We start from the raw sequence: 17,905 nt of genomic DNA, 5'->3' as shown, positions 1-17,905 counted from the left end.
GGAACCAGTTGGCCGGGGGAGTGTCCTTGAAAGTACTGAGGGCTTTGTTCTCAAATTTCTCCATGTACAGGTTTACCACGATGGGCGAAACTGGTGAACCCATAGCACAGCCGTGCAGTTGTTGGAAGAATTGTCCTTTGTAAGTGAAGTATGTGCACCCCAGGCAGAGGTCTAGCAGCTTGCATATTTGGTCCACAGATAACTTGGTTCTGTCTGCTAGTGTGTTGTCAGCCTCTAAGGCTTCCCTGACTACTGACACCGCTTCTTTGGGGGGGATGCAGGTGAAAAGAGAGCACACATCATACGAAGTGATGATATCATCTTCGTCTAACTGGATGTCTTTGATTTTGTTTACGAAATCTGCACTGTTCTGTACATGGTGTTGAGACTTCCCCACTAAAGGTCCCAAAATCTTCGCTAGAAAACTTGCTACCCCGTAGGTGACTGAGCCTATACCAGAAACTATGGGCCGTAGAGGGACGTCCTGTTTGTGGATTTTGGGGAGGCCGTAGAAAGCAGGGGGTTGTTCCGATTTGGGTTTGATTTTTAGATAGGTGACATGATCCAGAGCAGAAAGGAGGGCTAAGGGTGGAACTGTCTGGCACTTGGGACATAGCCTTGGGGGCAAACCAGCTTTAGCTCCTATATTAAAACAATAGGAGCTATTGTCCCCTTTTACTTCAACCTTGTCTTGACTTGTCTAATTCGCTTTCTATTGGACTATCTAAAAAATTGTCTTCTCCTTATTTGCATATCAATTCATAGTTCGTGGTTATAAACCTGCTGTTCAACTGATCTTGCTCACAGTCACTGACGAAAAGTAGTGGATGCTACTTGAAACGTCTGACCGTTTCCAAAATCATATCCAGTTGTTTGAGTAATTGCTTTTTGGCGTATCTTATTACCTGGATGTCTAATCTTCATCGACGAAGCATTAATAAAGACAACCAAAGCAATAATAGGGCCCAAAATATGGAAATAAAAAAATGCTGAAATCTTTATGGTAGTGACATTCACTAACAGTATTTAGCACATTTGCGTAGTAACTTTATACTTTGAGCATTTTAAAATCGTGCAAAACTATGCCGTACGATGACTCCCTTAGTTTTGCGAGCCTACAAAAACCCCGGCGACGATTTTCAGTGACTTCTCACATCACAACGACGTCATATTTCTACATGATGGACGTCGCTATACATTGTGATAGTGTTGCTGGAATTAATCATGTATAGAAATGACTAAATAAATTGACTTTAAAAATCCGATTTTCGGGCCCTAATATTGCTTGGGTTTCCTGTAAGAATGCTTTCTACTGTGACCACCTGTCTATACTGTGACCATTAGTGGTCACCATAGACAAGTTTGACTGTATAATTTATATTAAGTATTCCTATCTCTTCTTGCCCCTCTTGTTGCCAGACTGTTTGGAGTTGTTTTTTCTGGCATCCTTCTTCATACGAGGGTCCACGACTCTGTATGGACCCTTCAGCCCAGCCGGCCTCTTTGGTCTCTTGGCTGCATTAAACTTCCTGGCTACCACGTAGGTCTTCTCAGGTTTCTTCTTTCCAACTGCACCTGCTTTCTTGTACAGCCTGAAAAAAATTGAAGATTGTTTTCACTATACAATTTTACTGATCATGATACTGTACCTATTTTTGGTGCCTTGACACCACTTCAAACTGTAGAAAGACAATTACAGGTGACTTTGTCCCTCCAGAGTGAGTGCCCTCTGGCAGAATATACTAAAACTGCACCGTTCTGACATACTACTACTGTTCTGTACATAACCTTGTTCTCTGGTTACGTATGCTACTCTTCAAGTAGAGGTTAAAGTCAGGCTGGCGAACAACAAGAAACCATGATGACAACAAAATAGAAAGCCCGACAAAAGCGCCTAAAAAGATGCCAAAAAACATCCGGAGCCGAACCTCTGCTTGGAGAAATGTATGTAGCAGTTGATGGGATATTCAGTTAAGGACATTCATAACATATTTCATTAAATTTACATAGTTTGTACAATACATATATAGCTTATACACTGAATAAAGAGCATTGTTTACAGATGCAGTCACAATCTATTTTAGTCATACAGATACACACACACAGGTACATGTACAGCTATGTGGGTACTTACTGTTTGATTTGCTGCACTTTCTCCTTGTCAGACATGTCTCCACTCTCAGTAATGGCCTCGGCTCTTTTCTTGGCTTTCTCCATTCGCTTCAGTGTCTTTAAGATGGTGAAAGTGAAAGTGTTATCAAATCAGTCAAGACAGAAAATACAGATGATACACGTATGTACTTGCTAATGGACACTATACATGATCAGGGCTCGAAATAGTGGGTGCATGTGCACCCAGTGCACCCAAAATTTGAACTGTGCACCTAATTTTTGCTGTGGGTGCACTGGTGCACCTATATATTTTTGTAGCCTATAGGGTTAAGGTACTATTGTACACTAGTATACAAAATATTCTTGAAATGTAAGTATAAAAAACAGCATGATAACTTTTTGCTGTACTTTATTTGATGTATTATTTGTTTAAAATTTTAAAGTTAGCTAAAGAATTTCAGATTGAAGTTCTTAAGAAAGGCAGCAGCGCTAAACTTTGTAATTATGTTCTGAAGACATTCAACTTTATTTCATCTGGTGCACCCAAAATTCTTTCTGTGCACCCAATTTTTTGAGTTGGGTGCACCAGTGCACCTATTCTCAAAGATGAATTTCGAGCCCTGATGATGTACATACAGGTTCATTGTTTAATATTACATATTGGGTATACCTGAACAAACATCCTCAATGTATATCGTCTCAGTATTGAAATAAATTGTACTTCAATCTCCAAGTTGGAGTTTTTAGCACTGGAATATTAGGACTTGGCATAATCAATGTGAGGTCAATGTCATGAGGATTTGTGTCTTATACTGCTTACTGTTACGTTTGTTTGTTTGTTTTATTCAGATCTCTAGTATTAGTGTTCATTATTCATAATTTCACACTATTCTTCCTGGAGTCCATCTACATTAAATACTGCCACAAGTTTTTTTACGTCGTTTTTGGACAGACAAGGACGACGTGGCACTGCACAAGTTTTTTGACTTATTTCAATAGTGCCACATGCAGAGAACAGTATACCCATTTCTACACCTGGGTGGAGTGAGGAAAGTTGTGTAAAGTGCCTTTCAGAACATCGGTGGTGTCAGGGGATTCGAACCCGGGACCTCTGGGTTCTAGGCCGAAGACCCTGCCGTTGCGCCACGCGCCACCACCACAAACATTGCTGTCACAAAGTTGCAGCAATGTTTTACAAAGAAAACATTTATCTATTCATCCATTGTTCTTACCACAGCAACCTGATAGTTAAACAGTGCCTACCTTCCTCTTCTTCCTGGCTTTGGCCTCTGCTACCTTCTTGACTGGCCGAGCGTTAATGGCCTTCAGCTTCTCCCTGTACTCCATCACCATGTCCTGACAAATTGTGGATACAAAACATTTCTTACATTTTTTGGTCACCTGAACTTTTTCAGCCGATGCTTTTAAATTTCTTATTTAAAATCTACAGCATATAAAAGCTAGAAATAAAGCATGTGTGTTTGGGAGAGTCGCAAAACTAATCCATGATACATCATAATAATGTCATGTACAATTCCACCATACAGTACAGTACAGTACAGTACAGGGTACAAATTCTATGCTGATAAATGATAAATCCAATGTTTTCAGTACATGTACATCATTGGTATTACAAAAGACTCCTGTTCAGCATTCGTATCAAATAGTATCATGACTGAAAACAGCATGGGGAATTATTGAGAGGGCTATAGCTTCCTGGTTCATCATTCGTCAAAGTATAATGCTGATTTTATTGTGTATACATTAGACACAGCAACATAATTCTCTAAAAATCCTTAGTCTGATTCCTTATCCTTTACCCTCATTCTCTATTTTTCTAAACCCCGCAACCGAATACATCATGAATGAGATCTGTAGTAAGTACAAAATGTATAATAATAGGCCTTGTAAGGATAATGAAGAATATAGTACAAGAGTAGTATTAGCAATGTACATGTTATTGTACCTTGGTGACTGGTAGTTGCTTCTTACTGTGTTTGCCTTCCTCCTTCACAAACCAGTCAGGCAGGCCATCATCATCAAATGTATATCTGCAACATAATATAATCATCATGGAGACAATTCTCGTTACATGTACAGGTTTATCATCTAGTATTTTTTAAATTCTATCACAGAATTACACTTTTTGTACCTTCAAAAGTCTGCAATTATGGCAGAGAACTATCTTCTACAACTGCTTCCTCAAGAATCATTGCACAAATACAAAATGTCACATTTCTTAAACCTTGTTCAACTTATTGAGACAGTAAATTGCAAGGTCAACCCTTACCTGTTAAACGCCCAGTCAACAATGTCTCTCTTCCTCTTCTTGGATGTAGAGATTAGCGCCCCCAAGGCAAGTCCCTCTGGGTCCAGTTTCCTCTTTGTTCTTTCTATAAGATAAGATAAGACAAGAAATGGTTGGCTTTACTTGGAGACACACATGGCATTGCAGATGACATTGCACTACTGTAAACCTTCCATGCACCATCTCAGTTAAAGTTAAAATTCGTCCCATACCTATTGGTGTATAGGGGCAGTGTCCATCTCTGATTCTGCATTCCTTGGGTCACAAAGGGCCCCAACTAGGGGTGGGTACCGGTACCATGTACCGGTACAAAACCGGTATTTCTTAATGGACCGATCCCAAAAAACCGGTCCGTAAAAAATCAGTGGACCGGCCTATGGACCGACTAGAAAATTCGTAGTACCAGGCTACCAGCAGGCGGTCACATAACTGGTCTCACTACTAAGAAAATACAAAACAGCAGATTTAACGAGTCGTTGTCGAAGACGTTAGCTGTGAATCATATCTAGAAACACTCAAAGGATGAGTAAACAGACGGCGAGGAGAGTGTAGTTATAATTTTCAGACAAAGTGCAAACCTAAGAAATTATATTGTTCCAGACATGACGTTTGGAGAGTTTACGTGTGTCTCGCTCTCCAAAATATGATGTACTGCTACACTACTATAATCAGGTACAGGTACAGGTCCGGACCTGGACCTGACCCTCTGGACCTGGACCTGGACCGGACCTGAATTTTATGTACCGGTACCCACCCCTAGCCCCAACACATGTAGTAGGGGGATACTTCACTTAGTAATAGTGGTGGTTTCCAACTCCCATTAAGTAGCGAAATGTCCTTGGTATGACCTGGCCAGGGTTTGACCCCAAAAGCTCTCAAATGCGAAGAGACCAATGGGCTACATTCTCCCACGCAGAATCGTCCCACACCCGTTAATGTACATTTATTTATACATTAGGCCAATTCAGACTCTGCCACATCAGCCAGACTTTGTGGCTACTGGGGGAGTGGCCACTAATCATCTGTCAGCCAATCAGAGAATTGCCTAAAAAGTGCTTTGAGGTACCAAATAAGGCAAACTGATTAATATTGAATGTTGGGGGGGGGGGGGGTCTTTTCTTGTGTCCAAATTTGTTTATCAGGTACCAAATCTAAGATCTCCAACCAAACATACGAAGAAACTATCACCCTCGTGCAAAACAAACAGGTTTTCTGTGCATGCCGTGCCGCACGCTGGAAAATCAGCCATATAGGAAACTTGTCTGGTCGCTAACTGGCTGGCACACTCATTTATATTTTTCAACAAGACGGCTCAAAAGCCACTATGTCTAGGTGGCTTGGCCAGATATGTTTATCAGGTCTGTGAATAAAAAACACAACAGTTGCAATGATCCTATCAAAAGAAGATGGAAAAAAAATCATTATGCTGTAGTTCACCATCGTTTTCAGGAACAACTTCAAAGCCATCTCGTCTTGGCTTGTTGACCGGAGCTTGAACAGCTGTAGTCTGGGCAGACTTTCCTATGGTCTCATCAACATCATAGTCACTGGCTGCTGGAGCAACACAAACAAAGATGGATTTCAGCTAGGATTTTCTGACTTGCCTTTAATTCTATGTTGACTAGGTGGCTCCTGTGGTAGTTAGGGGTGGATACTGGTTTGGCGTAATAAGGTCCAAGTCCAAGTTTAGGTCCAGAGATTCAGGTTCAGGTCCAGTTGATATTTTGTTTTATTAGACCAATATTAAACATAGAGAATTAATACTGAGACACTCAACTATAAATGTTTCTTGGTGAGAAGACTTTCAAGATAAACCAGTGTTTGATATTTGAATGTTGCACTTATTTTAAATGCCTTTTTTGTCAGAGGGGAGACTCAAAACACTTTTTATAAAAAAAAATAGAAACATATATTTGTACTTTGTTCAGTTTTTTTGGACTCAGGTTTTAGGCTTTCAGGTTTTTTTGGACTCGATTCTTGGATGTTATACAGGTCCGAATCAGGTCCAGCAAACCGGTATCCACCCCTAGTGGTAGTATTTGTGTCCAACACACAATGCTGGTTCTTTTTCTATCATTTTTTTGTTTTCCATGCACGCACAGCGTGACTCGATCAATGTCCTACAAAACTCAGAGAAGCATGAAACCCAATTGGTGTGGCCTAACTGTAAGGTGTCATGGTACACATGTGTCTGTACAGTCAGTCCTCTGTCCTACACAAACTTGACAAATGTAGTACACAGCTAGCTTGTTTTTCTAGCATTTTGACATCAATCAAGCAATGCAGCAGGTTCTTTCTTCATAAATACAAAGCACTTGCATATCAACACATGTATGGTTTAATCCAAAAGATCCTGAACTGCTATCATGATAATTTAATATACCGGTAAGCCTTTTCAGTGGTTTTGTCATGTTTGTCTGTCCACCCTACCTTCTGAATCGCTGGCATCAGTGTCTGAATCATCCCCAGTCATCTCTCTCTCAGAACAGTGTTTTTCTACTGGGGATTCCTCCTCCTGGACTCCCTCATCTGTACATTTAAGCACAGATAAATAACACATTAAGAAGCATATACAAGTTTGAACATTTTATAACATCTGTATGTTATAAACTGATACATAAGGCCACACCATTTTAATTTCTTAGTTAACGGTATTAAAAAAAAAATGTTAGACTGGAAAATCAACAGGAAAACAGAATCTCAGGAAAGTTTGTACTTTGGTGCACACAATTTCAGGGTCAGGTGCATGTTTTTTATCCCAGCCTTCTGTTTTCATGCTTTTTTTTTGCTAAGATTTAAAAAAAAATCTGTTAACCAAGAAATTAAATTGGTGTGGCCTAAGCCAAAAACAGTTAGTCAAGTGACTGGATAAAATTTTGAAACAGTCAGACGTGTACATTGTCTAGCATGGTGCCATGGCTACATTTGAATCACTATGGCAATACAACTTGCAAAATGTAAGAACATTCACAATCAAGTACATTATATCATTGAAACAATGTAGTACATAATTTGGTTCATGATCACATACCCTAACCCATTTGTTTTGCTTTAACATGACTAGAGTTTAACATACATGAATGTATTACTCATATAACGACTTAATAGACTTAATATTTTGCATTAAGTATTCCAACTATCTAGCTTCATTGGTAAGAAATGCACAACAGTATTCAAAACAAAACTAAGGCAATAACTTTGCACAGTAGAATACATACACCTGTTGACACGTGTCCCTACATTTATAGCTTGACAAGGTCTACATTCAAGTTAGCTCAACTATATAAAGTATGAGATCATTTTAAAATGGTTGGCAGCATGTAATAACCAGGATTTAGAAAAGGGAAACTGAAAAGAAAGACAACAGGTGATTCTAACCAGTAATCTTGTCGTTGTCGTCCTTCTGGTCCATGTCTTCCAAATCATCATCATCATCATCATCAGATGTCACCCCAGCAAAAATGTCCTGTAATTCATTCAGTTAACAAATAATTTGCAATAACTTTCTTGTCAACAAATAATTAGCAATTTGCAAGGATTCAATGGTTTCTGATTATAGCCCACAGAAACATGATTGTGGATGTACAAATAAAGGGGGTGCCTATGACATGCATCTGATTACAACACCAGGTTGGTGACGATGGGCCACAAAAATGGTCATCATTTTACACATCAGGCCAATTTTCATGCCGTTGTCGTACCTCTTGCAATTCAACAGTGTAAATCGGACCTTGGGGCATGTCCCTGTGGTGTAGAGGTCTGCGCCTCTGTCACTTACCACATCTGGTTCAAATTACTCAGAACCAGAAGACCCAAGTTCGCGCCCTGGTTGGACATGTTGGGATAAGAGGCGCACCAAGTCATACTAAAGACTTTCTAAGAATGGTACATACTTCTGAAACAGTATGAAGTTAAACACATTCCACTGCCAGTGGACTAGCCCCCTGCTGCAGTGATTGCACCCCAGTGTGGCCCAGGGCTATGAAACGGAGATGGGCGCTGCCCTATACACGTTATGGTGTGGAAGGACTTAAATCGGACCATGACAAGGGTTGTTCAGAACAGGTACATGTACCTACCTTGCTGAACCACCTGTCTGTTCTCATCAGCACCCTTCTGTCTGTGTCTGCTGACTCCAGGTCAACCAACAGAGGATTCTTCAACTCAACATCTACTCCGCTTCATGTGGGAAGGAGGAAAAAAGGAAAACCTTCAGTTGAAGAAATGAAATGTAAACATGTGCAATATCCTATGGCAATTCAGTCAGGAGTGCAGCTTCTAAAGGATTATAATAATTCTGTTGCATTTGAGTTCGTGGGGGCATCATTTTGCAGAAGGGAGTATTTGTGCATACAGCGGTTTTGAGTTCAAACAATTTGTTAGTTTATAGACAGACCAAGCATTTTCCCAGAGTCTGGGGTGAAGAGGTTACTGCGAACACCGCAAACTTAAATATAATAATATTGGATGATTATGAATATCAAGAAGAAGCAAGCAAGAATATCCTGGTATAAACGCTGACAAATGAAAAACAAACACTTAATTACAAAACTATTGCAATACTACATTCCATGACCCAGGAACATGTATACATGAGACAAAGTTTTACCCAATGTCATAGTCATCATCCACAGCAGCAGCACTGGGCTGATCTGACTCGTACTGGAGTTGGTCTGCCTTTGCGATCTCCAGGTCATCAGAATCTGGCTCGCTGTTCAGATCTGGATCCCGCTGGATTAGAGGTTCTGGCTCCTCGTCGCTTTCCGACTCGGATCCGATATCATCCAGCGCAGTGTTGAGGTGGGCGTCGCCCTTCACACCCGCTAGCTCCTGCCAGGACACAGATATTGGAGTTTTGCTGTCATTTTTGTCCCTTTGACGACTTTTAATCATGATTAAACATCACTACAAGTAATCAGAGATGGCAGGCTTCACTCACTCACCTGTACTATTTTGTGACCTTTCCAGATGAAAATAGCAGCACTGAGGCTGTATGGCAATGCTGCATTGTGTATATTGCACACACATATCACACACACACATATGCACACTCAAGTACACACACACACATGCACGCACACGCACACATGCATCCATACTCATGCACATACATGTACATTGACTCACAGACAAACGAAAAGCAGTAAACTACAATCACTATTCGTCCAAACCCTTGTAGTGCCTATAGCGGTACATACATGTAGGGCAGCTACATGTAGTTCCCTTGTTGTATCAGCTACAGGGTTTATTATTACAGAACGGTGTTGCTAGCCCATCCCAATGCACCTCCTCGAACACAGGGCCCCCGTTTTATGTCCCATCCGAAAGATGGGTGCAGCCCTGACTGAGATGTCCTGACTCAGGATTAAACCGGGGTCTCTCAATTACCTTCTCACTGGAACCAGGAGTTCAATTTTGAGGCTGCTACCTAGAGCCATACCTAATTTCACTCCTTATGGTTGAAGTAAGATATAGAATACATGTAAGTTACTTAATATATACAATGTATTATGATGTATGAAGACCACACTAATCTTACCTGTTTTTTCTGAATGCGCTGCAAGTTGAAAAGTGGCCTCTCCTCCTGAAAGTCGTGTTTGTCGTTCAAGACATCCATTTTCAGCACCATACGCTCTTGTAGTTTCCGACGTTCTTTCTGAACCTCCTTCTTCTTCCTATAATCATAGATAAAAAAGGACATTCAGAGAAATGATATTTGCTGGCAAATGCACAATGTCCCCTTAAAAGTTTACTTTTAAATGTAATGTCTGCTAATGTACACATACATGTGCATGTAACTATAAAATGATGGTAGAAAATCAGAGAATTGGCTTTGGCTTAAGGAAACAATAAGGCAATTCTCTGATTGGTTGATAGCTGGTTAGAGGCCACGCCCACAAAAGCAGAAATCTCAGCTCGGTTTAGCAGAGCTTCCCCAAGGTATATTGAGGTTTGACTGCTTTACATCAGCATGCCAGGATCTGTGTAGTCTTAGTCTTAGTGATACTGGACAAAACCCGCTGTGGGGCATCATGTCCAGGGTAGGTGAGGTGCACGGCTAAGTGTGGCCGGTGGTAGAAGTGGTGCTCAACAAAACTAGGCAAAAAAAGTGAGTAGATCTAGACTAATGTGAGAACAATAAAATGCTGGCCGACTTAGCAAAGGTCTTAGATTACTCGGATAAGGGAAGGTGGTGGGCCAATCCCGACCTGAACGTTATTATAATACATGCTGTACGTGCTGGTGGAGAGTGTACTAACCTTTTGAGCTGTGCTGCCTCCTCTTGCTGCAGCTGGCTCAGATGTTCATCTATCTTCACATCCTCCTCCTCCTCCTCCTCTGCACCAGTCTGTGGTGTGCTGTAAGAGTTCAGGAGAGTTTAGATCACATGTACATGTATACAGTGTAGGTACAGACTGAGCACTGTAAAATGTGCATGTATATCAGGGCTTGAAATTCATTTTTGGGAATAGGTTAACCTAAGAATTTAGATGCAGAGATAAATTTGGATCTTAAAATTTGCAATGAGCAAATTTCTACAACTTGTAATTCCAAACAAGTAATACAACAAAGGTTACTTTTGATTATACATGTATCTTCTGACGCCTACATGAACATGTTATGAATGACATGTACACTGTAATGTATCAATGATGGTAACACAATAAAAAAATTAACATAAATTATCACGAGCCAACATTAATGTAAATACATGTACAAATGTATGACTATGAGACACTTCCTGCATTCAAGTATTATCAACCTAAATTCAAACAGTGGTTCAAAATATATTTCGATACTTCAAAGTATTCAGTGTATTTTGAATGGCTCTGTTTGAATTTACATTCTACATAAGTCAAAACATGAACGTAACAAAGTTTCTTCGGATTCCTTGTCAATGAGTGTTAAGAATCATGTCCACTGTCATCAATAGTAGTGCGATTGGAACAAAACTACAAAGAAGAAAATGAAGGTACCTTTGATCTGTATCTGTTGAGGACTGCAACATCTCCTTCATCTTCTTCCTCCATCTCAGAAGCAACCTGAAGTCAAAGAGTAGGACGTAAAGCTGCTAATTATACAAATGTACATGTATGTGTCTGTTACAATCAGCATGTTTGGTCAAGGCAAGGTGCCCTGAAGTCAAGAGTTTATGTCACCTTACATCATTGTTCACACACATAGTAACTAATAACAATTTGAGTTTGTACTTTACATTATACCTGGTGGTAACTTTACTACAGTGTATATGAAAGGCAATACTTAGTATGATGGTGTGCATTCTATATTTATTCAACTTACGATATTCAAATGAAAGCTCAAATTGCACAATTAACTTACGACATTGTTATCATAGCCAGAAATTGAAAATCATAACTCTTTTACCAGCACGTGTCATAATTACAATCCTCCACACCTAACACAAGTCATCATCACAACATGGAAGCATTCCTACCACAAGTCAGACATACCTGATGTCCTTTCTGCCCAGCAGCTTGATGTCCTGACAGCACAGTTTTATTTCACTTGTTGTCAGTGGATGGTTGGCAATCCTCTCATCATCAAAGAACAGCTGCCAAAATATTTACAATGAATAAAACTGGGGAAAATTAAACACTAGTGGTAAAGGTACATCAAATTTTGTAAAAGTAGTCCCAATGTGATCTTTTTGAGGCCGTAGGGGAAGTTGGTCATTATCCAGTGTCTAGGTGGAGCCCATCTCTCTCCTTCCACCACCTTTTACCTCCCAAACCAAAGTCAGATACACATTTTTACACCTGGGTGGAGTGAGGAAAGTCGTGTCAAGTGTCTTTCCCGAGGACACAATGTGTAGACGGGAATGCCAGGAATCGAACCCATGACCCTTCGATCTCGGGTCTGCTAGTCTAGACATTCGGACATTCAATGCCACAAACATTCACTGGACAATAACAGAATCTAAGTCAGTGTTGAAAGAACAAAATAAGCTATTTGTATGAATTGTACATTGCATTCTTCTGTTTTCTCCTTGAACATATCAATCCTTTTCCAGTGATAATACTGACTTTTGATAGAACATTATATGTTATTGAATAAATGTAATGAAAAACTCACCTGATTTTTGGAGGCTAACATGTCCACGTAAGTGTCACTACTGATGAACTCTGACACCTTGGCCTTGTGGAACAGTGTGAGGTCCCCGTCAGCATAGCCTTCTGCCTTGGCTTTCTTCTGCTCAAGCGTCTTGAGGTTGACCTGGGTCGTCTGCACAACATCAACTTCCTTGAAGGCAAACCTCGGATCCAAGAACCTGGGATCAATCTTGTCTGGAGCGATAAACCCCTAGACATGAAACATAAGAATGAGAATTATGTATACTAACGAGGCAGAAAGTACCATTCCTTTGTTCGTTCAGGCCCTTGTGATCTTTAGTGGTTACATATATAGGTCAGGAGGTTTTCTTGCTGTTTCAATTTCAGCAGCAGGGTATATTTTTACAGCTACACAATGTAGCCCTTCCCCTTAAACATGCTTGACTTGAGGCACCTCCTCGGACACGGAGGCCCCATTTCAAATCCCTTCCCGAAAGTATTGAACCGGGGTCTTCCAGTTACCAACTAATTGGAACCAAAAGCTCAACTGTGAGACTCCACCAGTTGAGCTACAGTGATGACATCCCATCTGGCATCAGCATATACAAATTGTAACGAATCTGGTGATAAAATAAAGTGCGCTTCTATTCATGTAAATCTGATTGATACAGAGGAAAAAGATATTCAGAACACTCTCTTACCTCACAGACCACAAAGATCTCAGCAGACTCATGTCTGGAGGCCTGTGGTTTAGTGGCATGGACCATCTTAAAGAGCTGCTGAAAGACCCAGAGCAGTGCGTGGTAGTCTTTGGAGCGGAACACCTTAGTGACAAAACAGCCACCTTTGCTCAGGACTTCTGTGGCCAACTTCAGCGCTGCCAGCACCAATTGAGCTGCAGAATCAGACCAATTATTGTTATTGTAAATGTTGAAATCTTTGTGGTGGCTTAGTGTTCATGATTTTCATGAAACTTAAAACCACGGCAAAAATGCTTTTTCTGTCTTCTGCCTGCATATTAAGTCTTTGTTTCAACTACGAATCAAAAATCACTGCGAACACTCCATTTTCTAACTATCACAGGATTAAATCCCCGCAAACTTTAAGGCATTCATAGTTGCTGGTCAGGAATAAAAAGCTATGCAGAATAATGACTGAATAATCAGAGATGGCAGTCTTTACCCCCTCAGTTAAGTACCTTCTAATCAGGGCTCGAAATTCAACTATGTGACTTGTCAGGGTTAGGGGTGGGTACCGGTACCGTGTACCGGTACAAAACCAGTATTTCTTGATGGACCGGTCCAAAAAAAACGGTCCGTAAAAACAATCAGTGGACCGGCCTATGGATCGATTAGAAAATTCATATTACCAGGCTACCAGGAGGAGGACACATAACTGGTCTAAGACAATACAAAACAGCAGATTTAACGAGTCGTTTTCGAAGACGTTGTGAATCATATCTAGAAACACTAGAAAAGGATGAGTAAACACACGGCGAGGAGAGTATAGTTATAATTTTGAGACAGAGTACAAACCTAAGAAATTATATTGTTCAAGACATGACATTTTGAGACTTTTACGTGTGTCTCGCTCTCCAAAATATGATGTACATGTACTGCGACACTACTATAATCAGGTACAGGTACAGGTTCGGACCATGTCAGCAAAATGTAATTATAAACCTTACTGCCTTTCTTCAGATCTGATTTTATTAACTTCAAAATCTCAAGGCAACAACAGTCAAGGTTTTGATATATTACACTTAAATATCAAGAATATACTAGTATACAATAGTCTGTTATTTGTGGAATAACTGACATCTCTGTTTGTGGAATATCTGACATCTCTGTTGTTTGTGGAATAACTGACATCTCTGTTTGTGGAATATCTGACATCTCTGTTGTTTGTGGAATAACTGACATCTCTGTTTGTGGAATATCTGACATCTCTGTTGTTTGTGGAATAACTGACATCTCTGTTGGTGGAATATCTGACATCTCTGTTGTTTGTGGAATAACTGACATCTCTGTTTGTGGAATATCTGACATCTCTGTTGTTTGTGGAATAACTGACATCTCTGTTGGTGGAATATCTGACATCTCTGTTGTTTGTGGAATAACTGACATCTCTGTTTGTGGAATATCTGACATCACTGTTATTTGCAGAATAACTGACATCTCTTTATCCTTTCTTGCACCAAACACTGCATACACAATAACTGCATAAATTGTCTTACCCTGTTCACTGGCATCCTTGAGCCAGTTTGAGCCGACATTAGGAGCTCCGTCGTGAAGTACGCAGTCGGCGTGCCATGTGGCTAACTCCTTTCTCAGGGCCTTGTGTACAACAAAGTAAGTAGACAAACATTGCTAGATTGTTAGATGACTTAAAGCTCTCCAATTATGTTGTGACTATAGTTTTATCATCTGCAGGTTGGTAAGTCATTTAGAAGTAAAGTGTGTTTATAAATTTCTTATCCGACATTTCGACCACAGAGTTCCTATATCCAGATTGAGATGAAAATAGCTGGAAGAAGAACCGGGCAGTCTACCAACTACCAGCTAATTGGAACCAGGAACTGTGAGTTCTAGGATAGTGTATTTAGTGGTGCTGTGTTTAACTGACCTGTCTACACTTGTCTGTAGTGATGTCTGCCTGGATGGTGGTGACATTGGGGATAGGTTTGATGGACACCAAATCTATACCTGCACAGAAAGATGAACCATTATTAGCAGTGATGCAGAAAGTACAAGACACAAAGTAGAACTATAAGAAATGGCAATCAGGGTTAGGGCTGGAAACGCTTTTTTGCACTTTCATTGCACTTGCACTGTAGGTACAATTTAGGTATCCAGACGTTTTGGCACCTAGCGATCAGGACAGTTCAGCACCCGGTCCAGGACGACTCGGGTTATAGTTTTGGATTAGAATCAGCATTATAAGGTTGAGTTAGCATTAGGGATAGGGTTGAGGTTAGGCTTAAGTTAAAGTCATCTTGGCGGCAAAACTTCTTAAAACCGTCCTTGGCATGTTGCTGAATCGTCCCATCAGCTAGGGGCTGGACTGTCCAGGTGACGAAAAGTGCTTGCACAAAGAAATCATACATGACCATACTGCTAGTAAAAGAGATTTTAGAAACTTAGCGGTTAGAAACCATTTCAAATTTCAAGTCTTCATACTACATTGTCGTACGTAACATGATGGTAATAATCGGTTAATGTGTTTTACTTTAGACATTCGGTCGTCCAAAAACTAATTGTGCACAGAATAATCCAAATATTCTAGATCTTGTACTAATTATATAAGTTAAAGTAAAAGTTATACTACTGCAGGCTGGTTGCAAATGTTTAAAGACTGGGAAAGATTACCTGCAACACAACATTTCAAATTACATCACGTACAGACAAAACAACTTACCCACAAGAAGACTGGACACTGGCATGTACTTGGCAGCAACCTGAAGCCTAGTTAAAATAAAAAAAGTACATTACCTACATGTACATTGTAGATGCACTTTTTCATGTTCACACCCATAAATGTTAGATTAAAAAAATCACTGTCTGCAAAGAACATTGTGATAAATGGAAATACTTAGTTAGTAGTACAATCTATGTTATACTAATACACATGTATACTACATGTAGAAACATTGTTTTCAAATGCTTACCGTTGAACGATATTGATTGCTTCTAGCTATGAATAATTGGAAGCTCATCTACATATTGCCATAAAATATTTGATTTTCAACAGTCTAAATACTTAAGACTTCTTGCATGTTTTGTGTTCATCAATCATTAATGGATAGACTGTATCCAGGGCGTCACATAGGGTCATTGCCCCATTTTTACTGCATTTCAGACTTGGAGGATGCTTTCACTTTCAGGTAAGTTCGGAAGAGTTTGGGTACAGTGTTTTGGCATACCACTACCTTGGTATTAGACTGGCTGTCCATAAAGCAGCCGGTGTTTCCCTTATCTGACTGTAGCGCTACTTAAAACCACTCCATTTTCTCCTACCCTGGGAGTCCAGACACCGTAATTGGCGCGCCACCGAGCACCGCACGCGCTCCCAATATCGGCTAGCAGAGCTTGGGTTTACAGCGGAGAGTGGGGCGGGGTCGGTCTTCAGGGGTCAGCGGGAGGGTGGGCCCGGAAAGCTTGGGAGCGCGTGCGGTGCTCGGTGGCGCGCCGATTACGTTGTCTGGACTCCCAGGGTAATTTTCTCCCTACCACGAAATTAAATCCCCTCTAACATTTCTATATTCATGGTATTTAGTACATGTAAGTATTACACCTTACGGCTGATCACACCTTCAAAAGGCATGCATGCCCCATTATTGTGGATATTCATGATGCCCTACGTACCATCCCCCGGGAGCAGCACACAGGTCCACCAGCACCTTGGACTTCTGCAGGAAACCGTACTTCCGGTTCAACTGGATCAGTTTGAACGCAGAACGAGCTCGGTACCCTGGAACAAAATGTCAAACAAGACAGTCAGAGACGGCAGACTTCACACTCAACCTGTACAATGACTGAATGAGTACTAGTGTACTGCTTTTAGAAGCACACTCAGAATTTCAAGTACGCAATTGTGCAATGTCAAAGGTAAAGGCCCCTGAGACTTTTTAGAAAACCCGTCTGGGGTTTGTTATGCAAATCAAGACAACGTCAAGAAGAGAACTGTTTACAAGCCACCTTTGACACTGCACATGCGTACTCAAAATTCCGAGTGGGCTTATTTCTAACCTTTATTTCCATTCCACCACAATCAGCGATGGCACACATTGCCCCCTTTGCTTCCGAAATGCAGAAACACACACACACACACAGATCAGACACATGCGTACACAACCATGCACATAATGCACACACACACACACACAGACGCACACACACACACATCACATAGGCAGTGGAGATCATGAGCTTCACAAATATTGTACAAATTTGAAAGTTTGATCTTATCGTTTACTATCAGACAATAAACAGCAACATACAAGCAACCTACCTGACTGTAGACTGTAGACTCTACTCTACTCTACTCTACTCTATTAAAGAAATGATGACCCTCCTTGGTACAAGTTTCACCCCCCACCCCAAGACACACAGCTGATCATGGACGTGCTCTAAAATCATTATCGATGAAAAAACACTGTTCCTGACAACGTACCTGTCTCCTTAGCTAACTTATAGAACTTGTCCTTCCGGTGTTGTCCGGTTTTCCCCTTCTTTCCCATCTTAAACACCGGTTAATTGTGAGAAATTACAGAGCAATCTGAAGACACACGTGTGAACTTGCTTACACTGCCGAGAGGAACCGCATGCGGCAATTTCAAACACTTATCTCCCGATATTGGACATTGATTCAAGGACAATCAACATTTTCCATATCTTATTGGGATCTAGTGAAA

The 17,905-nt window shown here is 40.6% G+C and overlaps 1 protein-coding gene across 2 annotated transcripts; it reads right to left on the bottom strand.

Annotated features, from left to right (window-relative positions):
* Positions 1-935: 935 nt before the first annotated feature.
* Positions 936-17,822, bottom strand: LOC136420831 (pre-rRNA 2'-O-ribose RNA methyltransferase FTSJ3-like). 2 transcript variants are annotated; one of them, XM_066407945.1, is made up of 21 exons: positions 17,665-17,822; positions 16,857-16,962; positions 15,910-15,956; positions 15,118-15,197; positions 14,729-14,828; positions 13,194-13,387; positions 12,515-12,742; positions 11,893-11,993; positions 11,398-11,463; positions 10,681-10,779; positions 9,960-10,095; positions 9,030-9,250; positions 8,500-8,599; positions 7,799-7,886; positions 6,851-6,949; positions 5,858-5,971; positions 4,403-4,505; positions 4,079-4,163; positions 3,376-3,468; positions 2,135-2,229; positions 936-1,592 (listed from the first exon to the last, which is right to left on the bottom strand). In XM_066407945.1, the coding sequence occupies exons 1-21, from the start codon at positions 17,729-17,731 to the stop codon at positions 1,391-1,393; spliced, it is 2,424 nt and encodes an 807-aa protein (XP_066264042.1). In that variant the 5' UTR covers positions 17,732-17,822; the 3' UTR covers positions 936-1,390. The 2 variants fall into 2 exon arrangements, with proteins under 2 accessions (XP_066264042.1, XP_066264050.1); XM_066407953.1 differs by lacking the exon at positions 5,858-5,971.
* Between the last annotated feature and the right edge of the window lie 83 nt (positions 17,823-17,905).

This window comes from Branchiostoma lanceolatum, chromosome 1 (genome assembly GCF_035083965.1).
Source record: "Branchiostoma lanceolatum isolate klBraLanc5 chromosome 1, klBraLanc5.hap2, whole genome shotgun sequence".
In the NCBI taxonomy this organism is placed as follows: Eukaryota; Metazoa; Chordata; class Leptocardii; order Amphioxiformes; family Branchiostomatidae; genus Branchiostoma; species Branchiostoma lanceolatum.
Note: the sequence above shows the minus strand (reverse complement) of the source record. Positions and strands in the feature narration are given on the sequence as shown.

Bases quoted from the DNA above. Each gene is read 5' to 3' on its own strand.
- LOC136420831 (XM_066407945.1), bottom strand. From the start codon at position 17,731: ATGGGAAAGAAGGGGAAAACCGGACAACACCGGAAGGACAAGTTCTAT. The intron at 11,994-12,514 runs GTGAGTTTTTCA...ATATTTTGGCAG, and splicing joins TGTTAGCCTCCAAAAATCAG to CTGTTCTTTGATGATGAGAG. The intron at 2,230-3,375 runs GTAGGCACTGTT...ACCATCTTAAAG, and splicing joins AAGCCAGGAAGAAGAGGAAG to ACACTGAAGCGAATGGAGAA.